The 23,519-nt window shown below is 45.5% G+C and overlaps 1 protein-coding gene across 1 annotated transcript; it reads right to left on the bottom strand.

Moving 5' to 3' along the window:
• Positions 1 to 857: 857 nt before the first annotated feature.
• On the bottom strand, positions 858 to 23,319 carry axdnd1 (axonemal dynein light chain domain containing 1). Its single transcript, XM_031822464.1, has 25 exons — positions 22,755 to 23,319; positions 22,162 to 22,346; positions 21,887 to 21,990; positions 21,635 to 21,737; positions 21,264 to 21,349; positions 21,111 to 21,167; positions 20,620 to 20,728; positions 19,969 to 20,090; positions 18,784 to 18,924; positions 18,516 to 18,620; positions 18,095 to 18,215; positions 15,947 to 16,048; positions 15,583 to 15,749; positions 15,400 to 15,469; positions 10,475 to 10,709; positions 9,940 to 10,156; positions 9,702 to 9,795; positions 9,224 to 9,426; positions 5,877 to 5,967; positions 5,570 to 5,716; positions 2,926 to 3,024; positions 2,228 to 2,353; positions 2,020 to 2,111; positions 1,749 to 1,879; positions 858 to 1,087 (listed from the first exon to the last, which is right to left on the bottom strand). The coding sequence occupies exons 1-25, from the start codon at positions 22,864 to 22,866 to the stop codon at positions 972 to 974; spliced, it is 3,135 nt and encodes a 1,044-aa protein (XP_031678324.1). The 5' UTR covers positions 22,867 to 23,319; the 3' UTR covers positions 858 to 971.
• Positions 23,320 to 23,519: the final 200 nt, after the last annotated feature.

Here is a 23,519-nt window from a genome sequence, read left to right as displayed (position 1 = left end):
AGTATAAACATGACTATAGAGGGAACCATATAGTGTAAACATGACTATAGAGGGACCATATAGTATAAACATGACTAGAGGGAACCATATAGTATAAACATGACTATAGAACCATATAGTATAAACATGACTAGAGGGAACCATATAGTATAAACATGACTATAGAACCATATAGTATAAACATGACTAGAGGGAACCATATAGTATAAACATGACTATAGAGGGAACCATATAGTATGAACATGACTATAGAGGGAACCATATAGTATGAACATGACTATAGAGGGACCATATAGTATAAACATGACTATAGAGGGAACCATATAGTATAAACATGACTATAGAGGGAACCATATAGTATAAACATGACTATAGAGGGAACCATATAGTATAAACATGACTATAGAGGGACCATATAGTATAAACATGACTATAGAGTGAACCATATAGTATAAACATGACTATAGAGGGAACCATATGGTATAAACATGACTATAGAGGGAACCATATAGTATAAACATGACTATAGAGGGAACCATATAGTATAAACATGACTATAGAGGGAACCATATAGTATAAACATGACTAGAGGGAACCATATAGTATAAACATGACTAGATGGAACCATATAGTATGAACATGACTATAGAGGGAAACATATAGTATAAACATGACTATAGAGGGAACCATATAGTATAAACATGACTAGAGGGAACCATATAGTATAAACATGACTATAGAGGGAACCAATGTCACATAACCTTGTTGTAAGGACATGATTGCTTAACAAATAGCATGCAAATGACAGAACAACCCAAAAAAAGGCAACTGATTAAACATTGTTGAACGCCAAGTCATACAATACTTAGACATCACTTTGCGTTTATTAGTTTGTCAAATACAAAGTAGTTGGATCCTCAGAGGAGCAGAGTTTCACATTACATCTGAAGCTACAGTACTGTTTTCAGGGTTCAGCGTTTCTTGGGCTTGGTTTGTCTGGGGCTAGGCTCAGGCTTCTGACTCACTGGTTTGGGTTCAGGGCTGGACACCTTTGACTTGGGAGATGCTGCCACAGACTGCTTGCTCACTGCAATGCAAATTGTATGGATGAGTGTCCAAAACACAAATTCAACAGTTTTGACCTATCACTGAAGGGGTGTTACAGTGATGACCTATCAATGAGGTGTGTTACGGTGTTGACCTATCACAGCGGTGTGTTGACCTATCACAGAGGTGTGTTATGGTGTTGACCTATCACAGAGGTGTGTTACGGTGTTGACCTATCACAGAGGTGTGTTACAGTGTTGACCTATCACAGAGGTGTGTTACGGTGTTGACCTATCACAGAGGTGTGTTACGGTGTTGACCTATCACAGAGGTGTGTTACGGTGTTGATCTATCACAGAGGTGTGTTACGGTGTTGATCTATCACAGAGGTGTGTTACGGTGTTGATCTATCACAGAGGTGTGTTACGGTGTTGATCTATCACAGAGGTGTGTTACGGTGTTGATCTATCACAGAGGTGTGTTACGGTGTTGATCTATCACAGAGGTGTGTTACGGTGTTGATCTATCACAGAGGTGTGTTACGGTGTTGATCTATCACAGAGGTGTGTTACGGTGTTGATCTATCACAGAGGTGTGTTACGGTGTTGATCTATCACAGAGGTGTGTTACGGTGTTGATCTATCACAGAGGTGTGTTACGGTGTTGATCTATCACAGAGGTGTGTTACGATGTTGACCTACCTTTGGCCTCCAGACTGGGCCTGCCCTGTAGCTGTCTCTCCAGATCTTGGATCTTCTCCAGCGCAGCCTGGAGGGCCTCCTCTGCCTTTAGGGCCCGCTCCTCTGCTCGCTGGACACGAGCCTCAACCCCACTGACAGACAGACAGACAGACAGAGACAAACAGGCACACAAAATCAAAAAAGCACACAGGCAAGATGGCCCTTGTCGGACAGAAAAATAAAGTGAAGCACTTTAGATAGTGTGGCCGCTCATGAATGACAAATAACTTACAGTAACTCGTGCTGCAGAACCCCTACTGTGGCCAGGGCATCAAAGGCTCTCTGACCGTTAGGTGTGTGTGGACGGGCAACCATGTCTTCAGTCTGCCGAGGGCCAAACAAAGAAGATTTGGACATTGGATCTGAATGTCTGTCTTTCTACAACAATGTTTTCATAATGAAATTATATACTGGTAAAACACACAGCACCATGTACTGACCCCATCCAGCTGAATAGTATCCTCCCCCAGGGTTCGCTCAATGATGTTACCATCATGGCCTATCAGCTTCATAATAGAGCCGGCCAGTGAGCACTCCAGGGCCTCTTCTGGGTACTCTGCCTCCACCTACAGGTCAAGAATAGGTATTGCAGAACAATTCCAAAACTACAGTCGATGAGACATCCAACCTCTGGCTCTCTGGACAATATTAAATCGTGAGTGAAAATATGTGAAGGGTGAAGTTGCTAATAGAACTAGGGTCCGTTTAGCATTTCCCCATTAATGGTAAAGATTAGGATTGGGGGATGGGAAGCTCATTCTAGATCTCACGCCGGAGCTGTATAAAAACAAGTCACTTGCAAGTCAAATCAAAAGTTATTTGTCACATAGCCAAATATAACAGGTGTAGACCTTAACGTGAAATGCGTACTTATAAGCCCTTAACCAACAATGCAGTTCAAGAAGTAAAATTAAGAAAATATTTACAAAAAAAACAAAAGTTTAAAAAATCTAATAAAAAGTAACAATAACGAGGCTATATACAGGGGGTACCGGTACCAAGTCAGGTAATTTCAATGATTTGGATTAGGAGTCCTTGTTGAACACCTCTCAGGTACTGGAATAGGACATGGCCAGTTTCGTTTCAAAATGTGTTTTAGTAGTATTCTTTGGTGTAGCTACTGCAGGTGTAAGCTCACCATGTGTACGACCTCAATGAATTCCATTGGACTCTTCTTGTTCGGCTCCTCTTCTTCATCCAAAGCTGCTTCTAGTGGAACAACTGCCGGTAGGTTCATCTGAGGAAAGCAGGTGATGTAATTATAAACTGCGCAATAAAATAAACTGCCTTTTTTAGGACCCTGTCTTTCAAAGATAATACGTAAAGATCCAAATAACTTCACAGATCTTCATTGTGAAGGGTTTATACACTGTTTCCTATGCTTGTTCAATGAACCATAAACAATGTATGAAGATGCACCTGTGGAACGGTCGTTAAGACACTAACAGTTTACAGACGGTAGGCAATTAAGGTCACAGTTATGAAAACTTAGGACACTAAAGAGGCCTTTCTACTGACACTGAAAAACACCAAAAGAAAGATGCCCAGGGTCCCTGCTCATCTGCGTGAACGTGCCTTACAGGCTGACTACACCGCTCGCGTCGCGTGCACGATCGTTGCAAAAATAAATGTAGAAATCTATATTATTAAATTATTGCACCCACACTGCTTGCTCGCGCCAACGAGCGTCTGCGTTGCCAAGGGCTAAAATAGAAGTCAGTTCTATTTCTGACACAGATCGCGCTGCAAGTCCTGCCTCTCCCATCTCCTCATTGGTTTATAGAAGCAGGTACCCACGTGGCATCTCCTCATTGGTAATACCCACGTGAGTGACTGAAGACAAACGATAATGTGGCGGTAATGCAACTAATTTATGAAAGTTGCCAATTGCAATATAAAGTCAAGAGAAGAAAAAGCCTGGAAGGATGAGAGATGACTAGAAATGATTCGGTTGACCGTTTTATGTGTGGATTAATTGGTGGAGTAGAGGACCTTGTGCATTTCAGGTAAAATAACAACTCAATGTTTGTATCCCAGGACAAATTAGCTAGCAATTGCAAGCTACCTAGCTAAATTGCCATAAATGTTTCATGCTTTTCAACCTGTCCCAAAATTAATATAATTGGTTTGTTTTGATATTTTAACCTGCGTGTCGTGATCGCGTTTGGTGTGGGGGGACAAAATACATTTATGCACGATGGCGCACGCACACAGCCAGTTTGGGTTCCGTCTCTTAGGCGTGCTGCAAGTAGACATGAGGACTGCAAATGTGTCCAGGGCAATAAATTGCAATGTCCGTACTGTGAGACGACCACTGATCGTCCTCGAAGTGGCAGACCACGTGTAACAACACCTGCACAGGATTGGTACATCCGAACATCACACCTGCGGGACAGGTACAGGGTGGCAACAACAACTGCCCGAGTTACACCAGGAACGCACAATCCCTCCATCAGTGCTCAGAATGTCTGCAATAGGCTGAGAGAGGCTGGACTGAGGGCTTGTAAGCCTGTTGTAAGGTAGGTCCTCACCAGACATCACCGGCAACAACGTCGCCTATGGGCACGAACCAGACAGGACTGGCAAAAAGTGCTCTTACTGACAAGTCATGGTTTTCTCTCACCAGGGGTGATGGTCGGATTTGCGTTTATCGTTGAAGGAATGAGCGTTACATCGAGGCCTGGAGCAGGATCAATTTGGAGGTGGATGGTCCATCATGGTCTGGGGCGGTGTGGCACAGCATCATCGGACTGAGCTTGTGGTCATTGCAGGCAATCTCAACGCTGTGCGTTACAGGGAAGACATCCTCCTCCCTCATGTGGTACCCTTCCTGCAGGCTCATCCTGACATGACCCTCCAGCATGACCATGCCACCAGCCATACTGCTCGTTCTGTGAGTGATTTCCTGCAAGACAGGAATGTCAGTGTTCTGCCATGGCCAGCGAAGAGCCCGGATCTCAATCCCATTGAGCACCTCAAGGACCTGTTGGATCGGAGGGTGAGGGCTAGGGCCATTCCCCCCAGAAATGTCCGGGAACTTGCAGGTGCCTTGGTGGAAGAGTGGGGTAACATCTCACAGCAAGAACTGGCAAATCTGGTGCAGTCCAATGAGGAGGAGATGCACTGCAATACTTAATGCAGCTGGTGGCCACACCAGATACTTACTGTTACTTTTGACCCCCCCTTTGTTCAGGGACACATTATTCCATTTCTGTAGGTCACATGTCTCTGGAACTTGTTAAATTTATGTCTCAGTTGTTGAATCTTGTTATGGTCATACACATTTTTACACTTGTTAAGTTTGCTGAAAATAAACGCAGTTGACAGTAAGAAGACGTTTCTTTTTTTGCTGAGTTTATATCACATAAACAAAGCACTTGACTTTTTAAAAATGTTTCAAATGACATCAAAACAGCCATCAAGCTAGTTGAATCAACGATGTTTCCACGTCATTTCACCAACAACAATTTAGGCTATATTTTTCCTACTGATGTTCACAAATGAAAACGGAAAACTGATTGGGTTTCAAAGAAGTCATCAACGTGAAGGAATTTGGGATTATTTTTTTACCCAACATTTTACCTACATCTATATATTTAACCTACAATGATATGGCAAAAAAATTCATTCACTTTGAATTTACATTAGTTGACATCTCAATCAAATGTAAATCAAAACTAAACATTAAACTGATGTCAATGCCCAGTGGGATGGTATTCACACATCAGGTGGCTAACTGCAAGGTAGCGAGGGATCACAGTAAAGGATTATGACAGGCTCACCAGAGATTTCATGCTGGGCATCGCAGAGGGAAGGAGTTCCGTGAAAGAACGATGGACCAAATTCAGTGTGACGAGCAGCTCCACGGGACTGCCCTTCTTGTCGGACAGCAGGATCCGACAGGACTCCATCCACTCGCCACATTCCCTCTGAGCAGCGTGAACGCACACACACACACACACACAAACACATACACGCATGCACACACGAGCACAAACACACAAGCTTAGCATTCACATCCTTGAGTGCAAAACAATGAGAATGTTAGCAGGCTCTACACAGCAAGTCTCTGTGTGGGTCAGTGAGTACCTGCAGTTTACTAAGCTCAGAAAGCTCATTCTCTGAGTCATCCCGAGCCATGTTCCTCTGAATCTCCTCCTCCACAATGGCCCGACAAGAGCTGCACAGAGAGAGAAAAAAAAGCTCTGAGTTAGTGTGAACCATCTTCTTACACCCGAAATCCCCATGATCCACTCATCGTTATGCTTACAAAATTTACGATCCAGTGTGGCTCAGTTGGTAGAGCATGGCGCTTGCAATGTCAGGATTGTGAGTTCGATTCCCTCTGGGGCCACCCACACGAAAATGTATTCACGCACTACTGTAAGTCGGAAAAAAGCTTCTGATAAATGGCATTGAGGAGTATACCACCTCAGTCATCGGCTTCATCAATAAGTGCATCGACGACATCGTCCCCACAGTGACCGTATGTACATACAGTGGGGCAAAAAAGTATTTAGTCAGCCACCAATTGTTCTCCCACTTAAAAATATGTCATTTTCATCATAGGCACACTTCAACTATGATAGACAAATTGAGAAAAAAATCCAGAAAATCACATTGTAGGATTTTTGATGAATTTATTTGCAAATTATGGTGGAAAATAAGTATTTGGTCACCTACAAACAAGCAAGATTTCTGGCTCTCACAGACCTGTAACTTCTTCTTTAAGAGGCTCCACTGTCCTCCACTCGTGCTCCTTTGCACCCCATTATTTTTATTTCTACTTTGCACATTCTTCCATTGCAAATCTACCATTCCAGTGTTTTACTTGCTATATTGTATTTACTTTGCCACCATGGCATTTTTTGCCTTTACCTCCCTTATCTCACCTCATTTGCTCACATCGTATTTAGACTTGTTTATACTGTATTATTGACTGTATGTTTGTTTTACTCCATGTGTAACTGTGTCGTTGTATGTGTCAAACTGCTTTGCTTTATCTTGGCCAGGTCGCAATTGTAAATGAGAACTTGTTCTCAACTTGCCTACCTGGTTAAATAAAGGTGAAATAAATCAAATAAAAAATAAAAGACACCTGTCCACAACCTCAAACAGTCACACTCCAAACTCCACTATGGCCAAGACCAAAGAGCTGTCAAAGGACACCAGAAACAAAATTGTAGACCTGCACCAGACTGGGAAGACTGAATCTGCAATAGGTATGCAGCTTGGTTTGAAGAAATCAACTGTGGGAGCAATTATTATGAAATGGAAGACATACAATACCACTGATAATCTCCCTCGATCTGGGGCTCCACGCAATATCTCACCCCGCTATGCCCTATTACGGACTACAAAGGGAAACCCAGGAGAGAGCCTACCAGATGAGCTAAATGCCTTTTATGCTCGCTTCAAGGCAAGCAACACTGAAGCATGCACGAGAGCACCAGCTGTTCTGGATGACTGTGTGATAACGCTCTCGGTAGCCGATGTGAGCAAGACCTTTAAACAGGTCAACATTCACAATGCCGCGGGCCAGATGGATTACCAGGACGTGTCCTCAAAGCATGTCCGGACCAACTGGCAAGTGTCTTCGCTGACATTTTTCAACCATTTTCAACCTCTGTAATACCTAAATGTTTCAAGCAGACCACCATAGTCCCTGTGCCCAAGGAAGCGAAGGTAACCTGCCTAAATGATTTCCGCCCCGTAGCACTCACGTCAGTAGCCATGAAGTACTTTGAAAGGCTGGTCATGGCTCACATCAACAGCATCCTCCCGGATACCCTAGACCCACTCAAATTCGCATACCGCCCCAACAGATCCACAGATATCGCACTCAACACTTCCCTTTCCTACCTGTACAAAAGGAACACGTGAAAAAAAAAAAAAAAGTTCAACACCATAGTGCCCACAAAGCTCATCACTAAGCTAAGGACCCTGAGACTAAACACTTCCCTCTGCAACTGGATCATGGACTTCCTGACGGGCCGCCCCCAGTTGGTAAGGGTAGGCAACAACACGTCTGCCACGCTGATCTTCAAAGCTGGGCTAAGGACCCTGAGACTAAACACTTCCCTCTGCAACTGGATCCTGGACTTCCTGACGGGCCGCCCCCAGTTGGTAAGGGTAGGCAACAACACGTCTGCCACGCTGATATTCAAAGCTGGGCTAAGGACCCTGAGACTAAACACTTCCCTCTGCAACTGGATCCTGGACTTCCTGACGGGCCACCCCCAGTTGGTAAGGGTAGGCAACAACACGTCTGCCACGCTGATCTTCAAAGCTGGGGCCCCTCAGTGGTGTGTACTTAGTCCCCTCCTGTATTCCCTGTTCACCCACGACTGCGTGGCCAAACACGACTCCAACACCATCGTTAAGTTTTCTGACGACACAACAGTAGTAGGCCTGATCACCAACAATGATGAGACGGCCTATAGGAAGGAGGTCAAAGAACTGTTAGTGTGGTGCCAGGACAACAACCTCTCCCTCAATGTGAGCAAGACAAGCTGATTGTGGACTACAGGAAAAGGAAGGCCGAACAGGCCCCCATTAACATCAACGGGGCTGTTGTGGAACGGGTCCAGATGTTCAAGTTTCTTGGTGTCCAAATCACCAACGAACTATCATTGTCCAAACACACCAAGACAGTTGTGAAGAGGGCACGACAAAACCTTTTTCCCCCTCAGCAGATTGAAAAGATTTGGCATGGATCCTCAGATTCTCAAAATGTTCTACAGCTACACCATCGAGAGCATCCTGATCGGTTGCATCACCGCCTGGTATGGTAACTGCTCAGCATCTGACGGTAAGGTGCTACAGGTGGTAGTGCATACGGCCCAGTACATCACTTGGGCCAAGCTTCTTGCCACCCAGGACATATATAACAGGCGGTGTCAGAGGAAAGCCCATAAAATTGTCAGAGACTCCAGTCATCCAAGTTAGACTGTTTTCTCTGCTACTGCACAGCAAGCGGTATCAGAGCGCGAAGTCTAGGACCAAAAGGCACCTTAACAGCTTCCACCCCCAAGCCATTAGACCGCTGAACAATTAAACAAATGGCCACCGGTACCGCCTCCATTTGTTTGTACACTGCTACGACTTGCTGTTTATTATCTAGGCATAGTCACTTCACCCCTACCTACATGTACAAATGACCTCAACTAACCTGTACCCCCGCACACTGACTCGGTGCCAGTACCCCTGGATATAGCCTCGTTATTGTTGTGTTATTGTGTTACTTATTTTCAATTATTATTATTACTTAAAAAAATGTATTATTATTATTATTTTTTACTTTAGTTTAATTGGTAAATATTTTCTTAACTCTTCTTGAACTCCGCTGTTGGTTAAGGGCTTGTAAGTAAGCATTTCACGGTAAGGTCTACACTTATTCGGCGCATGTGACAAATAAAGATTGATTTGATATTTACCTGGTGATATATTTGGAGAAGTAGTCCAGTTTCTCTGAGAGGTTCTTGGCGTCTTCCTCTAGTTGCTCCAGGGAGACCTCCATGATGGCGGTGGTGTTGATCCCCGGCAGGGCGTCTTGCTCCTGGTCGTCACAGTGGTCTGGGACCATCTGGAGGAGCATGTCCACCATCCAGCGAGTCAGAGCTGTGTGGATGGAGTTCACCTGGAAACACAGGCCAGAGACAATACGTAGGGGCTGGAGGGGGACTCTACTCCTTTTATAGTGACCCTATTCCCTCACAGTAGTGCACTATATAGGGAATAGGGTGTCATTTGGGACGCATTTAATATCTTCCCAGAAGGTCTCTGGTCAAAACCAGTGCACTATAAAGGGAATAGAGTGCAATTTGGAATGCATCCATAAAATCAAACGTACACACATTCCAATAGCAGGTAAAGGAATTGCTATCCAGGGACAGCTATGCCCGTCTCCAGTACCTCCTCACATAGTCTTCGGTTCTCACAGTCAAAGAAGTTGGCTTGGGTCAAGATGAACTCCCGGAGAGTGTTGAAGACATCATTGATCTCGATCCTGGAATAGACACAAATTGTTTGACAAAAAAAAGAAGCAGCTTTGCAACAAACGGGCTCTGGTCAAAAGTAGTGTACTATACAGGGAATATTGTGCCATTTGGGACAAACATATAGCGTACAAAGAGGAGCCAGGAGAACTCACTGGACGTGTGGTTTGTGCTTGACCCTCTCATTCTCAGGCTGGGTGCTGTGGACGTGCTTCAAGGACTCCTCCGCCAGCAACATCCAGCTACCCAGGGCCTTCTCCAGCTTCAGCAAATCACAGTGGGGCAGCCTCTCGGTGCGGCCAACAAGGGCCTTCAGTCGGGTGGCCCAGAATTCCATCACCCCGACCAGACTCATCAGTTGCTTGTGGATTCCTGAAAGGGCCACACAGACCAGTTGGTAAGGGATACATTCAGGTATGTATCGGATTATCAGGGTTCTTCAGTATGGACCAACATTTGTTGAATCAGGGGGGGTTCGTGATGGGATGAAAAAAACCCTGCACACCCAGTACGTAGTTCTCCAGAATTCTACCTTCGTGCTCCGGTTTCCTGGGATCTGCTGTATATTCCCTCCAGACTGCGTCCGTCTCTCACACTCTCTCACCGCCATAGAAATACAATCTATAGAACATGCAGCCCAATTCTAATAAACTTTTCTGTGACGATGGGTCATTCCATTTCTAAGCTCACCACTCTCGCCGTTGATGCGCGTGCCCAGCTGCTTGTGGAGCTCCGACACGGCCAGGCCCAGCTCCCTCATGGCCTCCTGGCCCCTGGGGGGCTCGCCGTCTGGGGCCGGGTGTCTCCTGAAGAGCCGGAGGCCCACCTCCTCCCAGGCCTCCTGCAGCTGGCCCAGCATGTTGAGGGTCTCCTGGCAGGAGAGGAGGTCTTCGCCCCCGTAGCGCTCACACTGAATGGTCAACGCCTGGAGGATGGGGGAGAGGATGGAGATGTCAGTGGGACTGTCCATTATACCTGACTCACAGCAGCAGCTCCCGAGTGGTGCAGAGGCTAAGGCACTGCATCTCAGTGCTAGAGGCGTCATTATAGACCCTGGTTCGATTCCAGGCTGTATCACAACCGGCCGTGATTGAGAGTCTCATAGGTCGGTGCACAATTGGCCTAGTGTGGTTCAGGTTTGAGTTTGGCCTGGGTAGGCTGTCAATGTAAATATCTGTTCTTAACTTTTTTTAAATTTGTATTTATTTTATTTCACCTTTATTTAACCAGGTAGGCTAGTTGAGAACAAGTTCTCATTTACAACTGCGACATGGGCCAAGATAAAGAAAAGCAGTTCGACACACTCAACAAAGCAATTAAACACTGGAATGGTAGATGTGCAGAAGATGGATGTACAAGTAGAGATACTGGGGTGCAAAGGAGCAAGATAAATAAATAAATACAGTATGGGGATGAGGTAGTTGGACAGGCTATTTACAGATGGGCTATGTACAGGTGCAGTGATCTGTGAGCTGCTCTGACAGCTGGTGCTTAAAGCTAGTGAGGGAGATATGAGTCTCGAGCTTCAGCGATTTTTGTAGTTCGTTCCAGTCATTGGCAGCAGAGAACTGGAAGGAAAGGCGGTCAACGTAGGTATTGGTTTTGGGGGTGACCAGTGAGATATACCTGCTGGAGCACATGCTACGGGTGGTTGCTGCTATGGTGACCAGTGAGCTGAGATAAGGAGGGGCTTTACCTAGCAAAGACTTGTAGATGACCTGGAGCCAGTGGGTTTAGCGACGAGTATGAAGCGAGGGCCAGCCAACGAGAGCGTACAGGTCGCAGTGGTGGGTAGTATATGGGACTTTGGTGACAAAACGGATGGCACTGTGATAGACTGCATCCAATTTGTTGAGTAAAGTGTTGGAGGCTATTCTGTAAATGACATCGCCGAAGTCGAGGATCGGTAGGATGGTCAGGTTTACGAGGGTATGTTTGACAGCATGATTGAAGGATGCTTTGTTGCGGAATAGGAAGCTGATACTAGATTTAATTTTGGATTGGAGATGCTTAATGTGAGTCTGGAAGGAGAGTTTACAGTCTAACCAGACCCCTAGGTATTTGTAGTTGTCCACATATTCTAAGTCAGAACCGTCCAGAGTAGTGATGCTGGACGCGCGGGCAGCGATCGGTTGAATGCATTTAGCATGCATTTAGTTTTACTTGCATTTAAGAGCAGTTGGAGGCCACGGAAGGAGAGTTGTATGGCATTGAAGCTCGTCTGGAGGTTAGTTAACACAGTGTCCAAAGAAGGGCCAGAAGTATACAGAATGGTGTCGTCTGCGTAGACGTGGATCAGAGAATCACCAGCAGCAAGAGTGACATCATTGATGTATACAGAGAAGAGAGTCGGCCCGAGAATTGAACCCTGTGGCACCCCCATAGAGACTGCAAGAGGTCCGTACAACAGGCCCTCCGATTTGACACACTGAACTCTGTCTGAGAAGTAGTTGGTGAACCAGGCGAGAAAATCATTTGAGAAACCAAGGCTGTTGAATCTGCCAATAAGAATGTGGTGATTGACAGGGTCAAAAGCCTTGGCCAGGTCGATGAATACGGCTGCACAGTAATGTCTCTTATAGATGGCGGTTATGATATCATTTAGGACCTTGAGCGTGGCTGAGGTGCACCTATGACCAGCTCGGAAACCAGATTGCATAGCGGAGAAGGTACGGTGGGATTGGAAATGGTCGGTAATCTGTTTGTTAACTTGGTTTTCGAAGACCATAGAAAGGCAGGGTAGGATAGATATAGGTCTGTAGCAGTTTGGGTCTAGAATGTCTCCCCCGTTGAAGAGGGGGATGACCGCGGCAGCTTTGCAATCTTTGAGAATCTCAGACGATACGAAAGAGAGGTTGAACAGGCTAGTAATAGGGGTTTCAACAATTTTGGCAGATCATTTTACAAAGAGAGGGTCCAGATTGTCTAGCCGGCTGATTTGTAGGGGTCCAGGTTTTGCAGTTCTTTAAGAACATCAGCTATCTGGATTTGGGGCGAAGGAGAAATGGGGGAAGCTTGGGCAAGTTGCTGTGGGGGGTGCAGGGCTATTGACCGGGCTAGAGTTAGCCAGGTGGAAAGCATGGCCAGCCGTAGAAAAATGCTTATTGAAATTCTCAATTATAGTGGATTGGTGGTGGATCAATTATAACGGATTGGTGGTGGATCAATTATAGTGGATTGGTGGTGGATCGGTGGTGACAGTGTTTCCTAGCCTCAGTGCAGTGGGCAGCTTGGAGGAGGTGTTCTTATTCTCTATGGACTTTACAGTGTCCCAGAACTTTTTTGAGTTTGTGCTACAGGATGCAAAATTCTGCTTGAAAAAGCTAGCCTTAGCTTTCCTAACTGCCTATGTATATTGGTTCCTAACTTGCATATCACGGGGGCTATTCGATGCTAATGCAGAACGCCACAGGATGTTTTTGTGCTGGTCAAGGGCAGTCAGGTCTGAAGAGAACCAAGGGCTATATCTGTTCCTGGTTCGACATTTTTTTAAAGGGGCATGCTTGTTTAATATGGTGAGGAAGGCACTTAAAAAAAAAAAAACAGGCATCCTCTACGGACGGGATGAGGTAAATATCCTTCCAGGATACCCGGGCCAGGTCGATTAGAAAGGCCTGCTCGCTGAAGTGTTTTAGGGAGCCTTTGACAGTGATGAAGGGTGGTTATTTGGTTATTTGACAGCAGACCCGTTACGGATGCAGGCACCGAATAAATAAAGGTAAATGAGGCAGTGATTGCTGAGATCTTGGTTGAAGACAGCAGAGGTGTATTTGGAGGGCAAGTTGGTTTGGACAATATCTATGAGGGTGCCCATGTTTACGGATTTGGGATTGTACCTGGTGGGTTCATTGATAATTTGTGTGAGATTGAGGGCATCAAGCTTAGATTGTAGCATGGCCGGGGTGTTAAGCATGTCCCAGTTTGGGTCACCTAGCAGCACAAGCTCTGAAGATAGATGGGGGGGGCAATCAATTCACATATGGTGTCCAGGGCACAGCTGGGCGCAGAGGGTGGTCTATAGCAAGCTGCAATGGTGAGAGACTGGTTTCTGGAAAGGTGGATTTTTAAAAGTAGAAGCTCAAATTTTTGGGGTACAGACCTGGATAGCAAGCCTGCAGAGTTCTGTATATCTCTGCAGTAGATTGCAACACCGCCCCCTTTGGCAGTTCTATCTTATAGTTAGGGATGGAAATTTCAGGGGTTTTGGTGGTCTTCCTAAGCCAGGATTCAAAGGCTATAAGAACTGGTTGTCTAGTACGTTTGAAACAGAGAGTAAAAGGGGCAGGTTTCTGGGCGCGATAGAATAGATTCAAGGCATAATGTACAGACAAAGGTATGGTAGGATGTGGATTCAGTGGAGGTAAACCTATGTATCGAGTGACGATGCATAGCCGAGTGATCATAGGAGTCCAGTGAATAGTGAGGCTGGCTGGAGACACGGAGATTCAGACAGCTGGCTGGCCAGGGCTAGCAAGTCTGTTATAGCCTCCTCGTGCGGAGCCTCCTCGTCAGTTGTGATGGATTAGTAGGGTTCAGTGTGGTAAAGGGGTCCGGTTCCGTGTGGTAAAGGGGTCCAGACCAATTGCCAAAATAGGTATAGTGGCCAAAGAAATTCAGCTAACAGTCCGATATGCTCTAGACCGCTAGCGGGCCGCGGCAAGCAGATGGGAATTCAGGGGACGTTGCGATGGAGGGGCCAGTTGAATAACCCCCTGGGGCAGATTACGTTGGTAGTCCTTTCGTGAAGGATCGGCGGCACTTCGTACCGGCAGTAAAAGGGGTCCAGGTATAGGTATTGTAGCACAGGAATGGCTGATGGACCTCTTTGGGTAGCCGGGATATGGGCTTAGCATGGGCTAGCTCCAGGCTAATTGGTGCTTGCTTCGGGACAGAGACATTAGCCAGGAGTAGACACTCGGATTGCAGCTAGCTAGCTGCAATGATCCTGGCGAAAAGGTTCAGAGCTTGCGGTGGGAATCCGGGGATATGGAGACAAAAATAGGAGGGGTATGCTCTAGTTTGAATCACGTTGTGCAAACAGGCGAGGGTTTTTCCGAGCTAAAGGATAGCTGATGACCGCTAGCAGTGGTTAGCTGACTACTAGCTAGTAGCTAGTTACCTGGCTAGCTTCTGTAGGGGGTTCCAATTCAGAAGTAAGGAAAAGTACTTTAGAAAAAAGCAGATCCATACCACATTGGGTGAGGCGGGTTGCAAGAGACTATTTTGAAGTTAAGGTTAAGAAAAATATGCAAAGAAAAAAAGATATAAAAGATATATACACGGGACACGACAAAGACGAGGACAAAGACATCTGACTGCTACTCCATCTGGGATTAAGAAGAACTGATTTGCCTAGTTTAATAAAGGTTCAATAGAATAAACAGGCCAGCTCAGTACAGCTAAGCTTGGCTCAGCACGGTTTCACTCAGTAGTGTGAAAAGGGTATTACAGTGGCGCTACACTAGTGACAGTTGAGCAGTATTCTTCAATCCTGGTCCTGAGGACAGAGTGTGCAGGGTTTTGTTCCAGTCTAGTACTAAAATATATCCGATGATACACATATGAAAGTGTTAAAAACCTCAACATTAAAACAGGAAGAGAAGAACAATTCTTACATTGGACCACTGTTTCAAATCTGAATAAAGCTGTTCTTCTGAAACTTTCTCAAATTTCGGATCCGGGCTCCTACAAAACAAACAAACATCACAATGATATGAAGACAAAACAATGACAACTGCTCTCGTGACAGGCTGACAGTGATTTCTATGAGTAGGTGCCAGTGGGCATGTCTACGCTACCTGATGTTGGCGCCAACGAACGTGTGCCATTTGACGATGTCAGCTTGTATGCTACTTATCCCCTCACAGTGACCGTGCTCAGCCTCTCTCAGACTCTGCACAAAGGACGTCAGCTGCTCCTTCCACTGCTCTGTCAGCTGCATGATATGGTTCAGGTCTTCTGTGTCCTACGAGATATAAGGTTTATGTTTCATTATTATTTTCATCAGTATGAAGTTGTTTTATTCCAATTCAGTCAATTTGTCAGTATGAGGGACGAGACCAGGACAACATAGAAAAATAGAATCCCGTATCAATAATAGATGATTTCAGAAAAGCAGGAATTCCCATCCCGGTGAATGGCCTATGACAGTATGGAGTTTACCTTGGAGGTCAGGAAGAGTGTAAAGTGCTCAGCAGTCTTGGTCCAGGTCTGCTCACTGACGTGAAGCCTGCTGGCCAGCTGGAGGTTGTTCAACTTGATCACCTGGGAGGAAACAAATCAATATCAACAACTCTGATACATAGGCAAATAGGGTTGTATTCATAACGGTACTTTGTAGCAAAATATTTTGCAACGGAAAATGAAAATGTCCTGGTAGCTCCTCCCTGTTTCTTCCATTTGGTGCCAAAAGAATAAACCCCAGTTAACACTAGGATCAGGACGAGAGAAGTCTGCGGTTCTGCTCCCTTCTCTCCTCGTCTTCACTTTGAAATCTACAATACCAGTCAAAAGTTTGGACACACCTAGTCATTCAAGTGTTTTTCTTTATTTTGACTATTTTCTACATTGTAGAATAACAGTGAAGACATCAAAACTATGAAATAACACATATGGAATCATGTAGTAACCAAAAAAAGTGTTAAACAAATCAAAATATATTTTAGATTTTAAATTCGACACAGTAGCCACCCTTTGCCTTGATGACAGCTTTGCACACTCCTGGAATTCTCTCGACCAGCTGCATGAGGTAGTCACCTGGAATGCATTTCAATTAACAGGTGTGCCTTCTTAAAAGTTAATTTTGGGAATTGATTTCCTTCTTAATGTTTGAGCCAATCAGTTGTGTTGTGACAAGGTAGGGGTGGTATACAGAAGACAGCCCTATTTGGTAAAATACCAAGTACATATTATGGCAAGAACAGTTCAAATAGGCAAAGAGAAACGACAGTCCATCATTACCTTAAGACACAAAGGTCAGTCAATGCGGAACATTTCAAGAACTTTGAAAGTTTCTTCAAGCGCTATGAAGAAACTGGCTCTCATGAGGACCGCCACACGAAAAGGCAGACCCTGAGTTACCTCTGCTGCAGAGGATAAGTTCATTAGAGCACCTCAGATTGCAGCCCATATAAATGCTTCACAGAGTTCAAGTAACAGACATCTCAACATCAACTGTTCAGAGGAGATTGCGTCAATCAGGTCCTTCATGGTCAAATTGCTGCAAAGAAACCACTACTAAAGGACACTAATAAAAAGAAGAGACTTGCTTGGGCCAAGAAACACGAGCAATGGACATTAGACCGGTGGAAATCTGTCCTTTGGTCTGATCAGTCCAAATATGAGATTTTTGGTTCCAACCGACGTGTTTTTGTGATGAACTCCGCAAGTGTGGTTCCCACTGTGAAGCATGGAGGAGGAGGTGTGATCGTGCTTTGCTGGGGACACTGTCAGTGATTTATTTATAATTCAAGGCACACTTAACCAGCAAGGCTACCACAGCATTCTGCAGCGATACGCCATACCATCTGGTTTGCGCTTAGTGGGACTATCTTTTTTTTTTCAACAGGACAATGACCCTAAACACACCTCCAGGCTGTGTAAGGGCTATTTGACCAAGAAGGAGAGTGATGGTGCTGCATCAGATGACCTGGCCTCTACAATCACCCGACCTCAACCCAATTGAGATGGTTGGGGATGAGATGGGCCGCATAGTGAAGGAAAAGCAGCCAACAAGTGCTCAGCATATGTGGGAACTCCTACAAGACTGTTGGAAAAGCATTCCTCATGAAGCTGGTTGAGAGAATGCCAAGAGTGTGCAAAGCTGTCATCAAGGCAAAGGGTGTCTACTTTGAAGAATCTAAAATATATTTTGATTTGTTTAACACTTTTTTGGTTACTACATGATTCCATATGTGTTATTTCATAGTTTTGATATCTTCACTATTATTCAAGTAAAGGAGTAGGTGTGTCCACTTTTTGACTGGTACTGTATGTCCTAACCTAGCTATGCATTCTATTGTATTTCAACATGTCCTAATGTTGCTAATGCTACGACAAGATGGCTGACAAGGACTGAAAGACAGACAAGATAGATGGAAAGATAGACGGAAAGACAGACAGAAATACTGACAGAAGGACAGCAGGCCGACAGACAAGACAAGACAAGACAGGCAGACAGACCTTGAGTGACAAGTGGTAGGAACAGACCGGCGGACAGACTGACACAGACAGACGGACGGACAGACAGAGGAACAAAGAGAGAAGGACAGATGAACGGACGGGCGGACAGACAGACAGACAGAGACCGACCTTGAGGGCCAGGTTGTAAGTGACTCTGCTCCACAGGTCCCTCTCGTCCGTCAGTCTGGCCACCTGTCCCTCCAATCTCCTCCTCTGCATCTCATACAGGCCATGGTACTCTCCCACCACACTGAGGACACAGGTACATAGAGGTCATAGGTCATACATCCAAGTACAGTTTACAGTACAGTAGATAAGAGTTGTTCCTACTTGTTCATATTTAGGCATTTGTGTACATATTATCCCAGATTATTTTCAGAGATTTCATCTTTGCAAAGTTTGCACAATTTAGATAGGGGGTAGAAGGATAGGAGACATAAAGTATATTCAGATAGAAGACAAGGAGCAAAGCTTAAATCATTAAACTTAGTAAATAGTGTCCGTGTACAGTATGCACAGCAGCAGGTATGATGGCCAATCAATCACTTACTCAGAGTTCTTCTGTGATTGTTCCAGAGCCTTGGCCAGCTCCTCCTGTGCTCTCTCAGCCTGCTTGGACACATACTCGTCATGCTCCCTCATCTTACACAGCTCTCTGAAGTGCAAACGCACAATAATACACAGACAAAAATCATATACATAGCTAAAGGGAAAAAATCGTATAAATGATGTACTGTATATATCAATATAGATTCTGTAATTGCAGACACACACAGCCCCCCCCCCCCCCCCACACACACACACAGTCCCAGGCTCACGTGTTAAGCTTAGAGATGGAGCTCCTGAAGCAGATGATCTCCTCTGTGAGCCTGCGGTCCAGAGCTCTCTGGGCCAGTGTCTCTGTGTGGAGACCCTTCAGCTGCCTGGGGATACGGTCCAACAGAGCCACATACCTCTGTCTGGACCACAGGATCACACAGGGAGGGACACAGTTAGACCTACACTGAGTATACCTTCCTAATATTGAGTTACACACCCCCCCCCCCTTCCTTTTTGCACTCAGAACAGCCTCAATTCATCAGGGCATGGACTCTACAAGGTGTTGAAAGTGTTCCACAGGGATGTTGGCCCATGTTGACTCCAATGCTTCCCACAGTTTTGTCAAGTTGGTTTGATGTCCTTTGGGTGGTTGACCATTTAAAAAAAAAACATTTAATTGAATTTAGTTATTTTCTTGTCTTATCGCTACAACTCCCGTACGGGCTCGGGAGAGAAGAGCCATGCGTCTTCCGAAACACAACCCAACCAAGGTGCGCGTCCAACCCGGAAGCCAGCCACACCAATGTGTCGGAGGAAACACCGTGCACCTGGTGACCTTGGTTAGCGTGCACTGCGGCCGGCCGGGCGCGATGTGACAAGGATATCCCTACCGGCCAAACCCTCCCTAACCCGGATGACGCAAGGCCAATTGTGCGTCGCCCCATGGACTTCCCGGTCGCGGCAGGCTGCGACAGAGCCTGGGCTCGAACCCAGAGTCTCTGGTGGCACAGCTTAGACCACTGCGCCACCCGGGAGGCCATTTTTAATACACACGGGAAACTGTTGAGTGTGAAAAACCCAGCAGCGTTGCAGTTCTTGACACAAACCAGTGCGCCTGGCACCTACTACTGTACTCCGTTCAAAGGCACTTAAATATTTTGTCTTGCCCATTCACCCTCTGAATGGCACACATACACAATCCATGTCTCAATTTTCTCAAGGCTTCAAAATCCTTCTTTAACCTGTCACCTCCCCTTCATCTACACTGATTAAAGTGGATTTAACAAGTGACATCAAAAAGGGATCATAGCTTTCACCTGGATTCACCTGGTCAGTCTATGTCATGGAAAGAACAGGTGTTCTTAATGTTTTGTCCACTCATTGTATGAACTGGATCCTGGATCGCATTCATAAGGGCATACTGGAGAAAAAGGTTCATGGAGTCCCCTCCCCCCTGTACTTACCTGAGCTTAGCCAGGAGCTGGCCTCTCTCTGCACACTCCACACTGACCTGTCTGATCAGCTCATGGAACACTATGTTGTAGATGTTCTGTTCCACACGCACCAGCTCTAGAAGGCCTTGCATCTGGGTAGGGGGTCACAGAGATGATGTGCGTCTCAAATGGCACACTATTCACTACATAGGGTAATACTTTGACCCGGGACCCATAGGGCTCTGGTCAAAAGTATTACACTATAGGGAATAGGGTGCCATTTGGAAGGCAAACGATATCATCAAACATATTTAGTGGACAAGGCACAGAGAAAAAAATTAGCTAAGATGGTTGAATTAAGTCAACGGTAATGTCCTGTCCAATCCAGTTCAGTTACCTACATTATGTCACTTCAGGAAACTTACATATGTTACCTATGCCAATTCGGTCACACTTGATTTGAACTGTACTTCATTACAGTGTCATAATCTTGTCATAAACATGACAACAAATGTGATAAAATGTCAGAGACAGAAAGCTATAGAATAAACATTATACTTTTTGCATCCCAAATAGCACCCTATTCCCTATATAGTGCATTATTTATATGCCCTGGTCAAAAGTAGTGCACTACCTAGGGAATAGGGTGCTATTTGGGATTGACTCTGTGTCCTGGTTTACCTGTGACAGTCCAGTCAGTGCTCTGTACTCCTGGTTGACCCCTGCTCTGTCCAACATCTCATCCATCACCTTCATCAGCTGCACTGCCTCCAGCCGCCCACTGGGCCTCCTGTGGCACGGCACACACACACACACACACAGACACACGTATACACACACGTACAAACACACACACACACAGACACATACACACACACACACAAACACACGCACACACACGTACAAACACACACGCACGTACACAAACACACGCACACACACGCACAGAAACACACACATAACAGTGGTCACCAACCCTGGTCGTGAGAGCTACAGTGTGTGTACAGATCAAGAATCTGATCAGCTGAATTAGGTGTTAGTGCTGGGATAGAACAAAAGTCTGCACTTCCTGTAACTCTGATTACTGCTATAGACATTTGCCATGTTGTTACACCCATCATGATCCAGTCATTCAGAACACTGCATGTTGACATGATCACTTTTTCACTCACATTGATGGAAAGACTTTGAGCATCCTTTCGTCGTCCTCCAACAGTACTGTGAATTTACTAAAACGGGAGAGAGGAATAGAAGTCAGAAGGTGAGGACATTATCATTAAGCGGAGGGGGAAAATACAACACACAGTAGAATCCTCCACACTCACTCGTCATAGCACTCCAGTCCTTGAACCCCTTTGTTTTTCACAATGTGATATTCCTCTGGGATGAGGCTCTCCATAAGGCTCATGTCCTGGGGAGAACAACACAAAGGCCTGTTAAACAACACAGAACAGACTGTGTCTGGTAATGACCGTGTCTGGAATCAGATCAATTCATTGACGATGGCCACACATTTAAAGGCAATGGCATTTGGGTGCACTCGTTTGCATCTCCCGCTTCCCCGGTGCGTGGAGATTTCACTTTAGGACCAATGGAATGGTCTAAAATGAGCAGCCTACGCCAATCTAGGGCACCGGACATTGCAAAATATAAGCGTCCATTTGTGGTTTTATATGCATGTCCGGGCTCTGCTTGCCTTTTGAATGCCCTGTGTGTGGGTGGTGCCCCTGTCAGCCATGGGTGGCAGGGGAATCCTCTCCCTCTGAGAGGCCATGGAATCACACAAAAAGGAGATGTCCCTGAGCCAACACACAGTACACAACACAAAACAATCACAGACAGAAAATGAGTAATGCATTTTTCTATAAACATTTAGATACACTGATATGGCAGCTCATGTCCCCCCCTTGCATTGCAAATTCCCAACAAGGATTCTTATTGGTCAAACCTGCCCGCTCCAGTCAATGACGTTGGTTGGTCGAGAAAGTATTTGTATTTCTTGCGTCCAACTGGGTGATGCCAAACCGCGTCCGTGTGTCGTATTCCATAGACCTAAGGGAGGCAGTTAAACCAAGAATAAACAACCATAGACAAACAAACAAAAAATATTTGTAGTGTGGCATGTGACAGGAATCTGGTTAGACTTGACTCTGGCATTTGACATCTATGCTGGACCAAACCACACTAAAGCCCTGGATCAGAGTTACCATACATAAACCATACCTTGAAGTCTTTGGGGGTCTTGGTTAGCTTTGGGGGTCCCAGCCTATCATGGGGACAGATGGTTGAGGTGAGGGTGGCCAGGAGCTCATCTGGGATCAAGTCATTCTGCATCGGGACAAGCTGCATCTTTGATCGATCTGTCACTGGCACCTGTTTCTCTTTCAGCTCAGGGAGTTCTGAAAGGGCTGAGGACAGTACACAGACATACAACATAATGCTCAATTGAGTCAATCAATCAAATGTATTTATAAAGGTGTTCTGCAAAGTATTGTATTGTAAGGGAAAATGTCTGGAAGCTGAAATATTGGAATTCATAGGTACATGATAGAGAGAGAGCACATGTCTACCTGGTTAAATAAAGGTGAAATAAATAAAACATTTAAATGTTATGCCACAGCTACTGTTGCAAGCTATGTCTAACTAGGGTCAGTGCTATGAAAGATCCTTGGGGCGTCCCCCCCAACCTTAACCATTTTAAATGTCAACTCCAGGGACGTCCGAAGGATCCCGGATAGCACAAACCGTGTAGCTAGTAGCTAGCTTAACAAGCAGGATAGAAACAACACGCATACACCTGTCTGTCCATAGTTTACCTCTGTCATGATCTTCCACAGGCGATACAAGAGAATGACTTGACTTTATCCTTCGGCCCTCTGGTTTCGGTAAGACAGGAGGTGACGGGCTTGATTTTATGGATGCAGACATCCTCAACTAACATTAGCTAGCTAGCTACAAAATGTAAACAATAATACTAATTATAGCGAGCTATCTAACGTTAGCCAAAAATAGCCCAATTAACGTTAGCATGTTCGCATGTAGTCGATAACTCGCCACTTCCAAGCAACTTTGTTCTGCATAGCGTTGTTATAAATATTAGCGTCCATGAAAGAGCAAAGTAGCTAGCTAAAACCTCACTAAAGAACTTTAGTGTCACTGGAACTCCTGTCAGTCACTTCCCCCCCATGGAGTTGTTGCTATGGACGCTCAACTGCAGCAAATGGGCGTGTCTGTAGACGAGGAGGGTCGGAGGAAAGCCCTCGTTCCCATGGAGAGTCAAATTTCTTATAACCCAGTCCCAGGAGGTTGGTGGCACCTTAATTGGGGAGGACGGGCTCGTGGTAATGGCTGGAATGGTATCAAATACATCGAGAGCATCCTGACCGGTTGCATCACAGCCTGGTATGGCAACTGCTCTGCATCTGACCGTAAGGTGCTACAGAGGGTGGTGCGTACGGCCCAGTACATCACTGGGGCCAAGCTTCCTGCCATCCAGGACCTATATACTAGGAGGTGTCAGATGACAGCCCCAAAAAATTGTCACAGACTCCAGTCACCTAAGTCATAGACTGTTCTCTCTG

Source organism: Oncorhynchus kisutch, linkage group LG4, assembly GCF_002021735.2.
Source record: "Oncorhynchus kisutch isolate 150728-3 linkage group LG4, Okis_V2, whole genome shotgun sequence".
In the NCBI taxonomy this organism is placed as follows: domain Eukaryota; kingdom Metazoa; phylum Chordata; class Actinopteri; order Salmoniformes; family Salmonidae; genus Oncorhynchus; species Oncorhynchus kisutch.
This window is presented reverse-complemented; position numbering and strand designations above follow the sequence as displayed.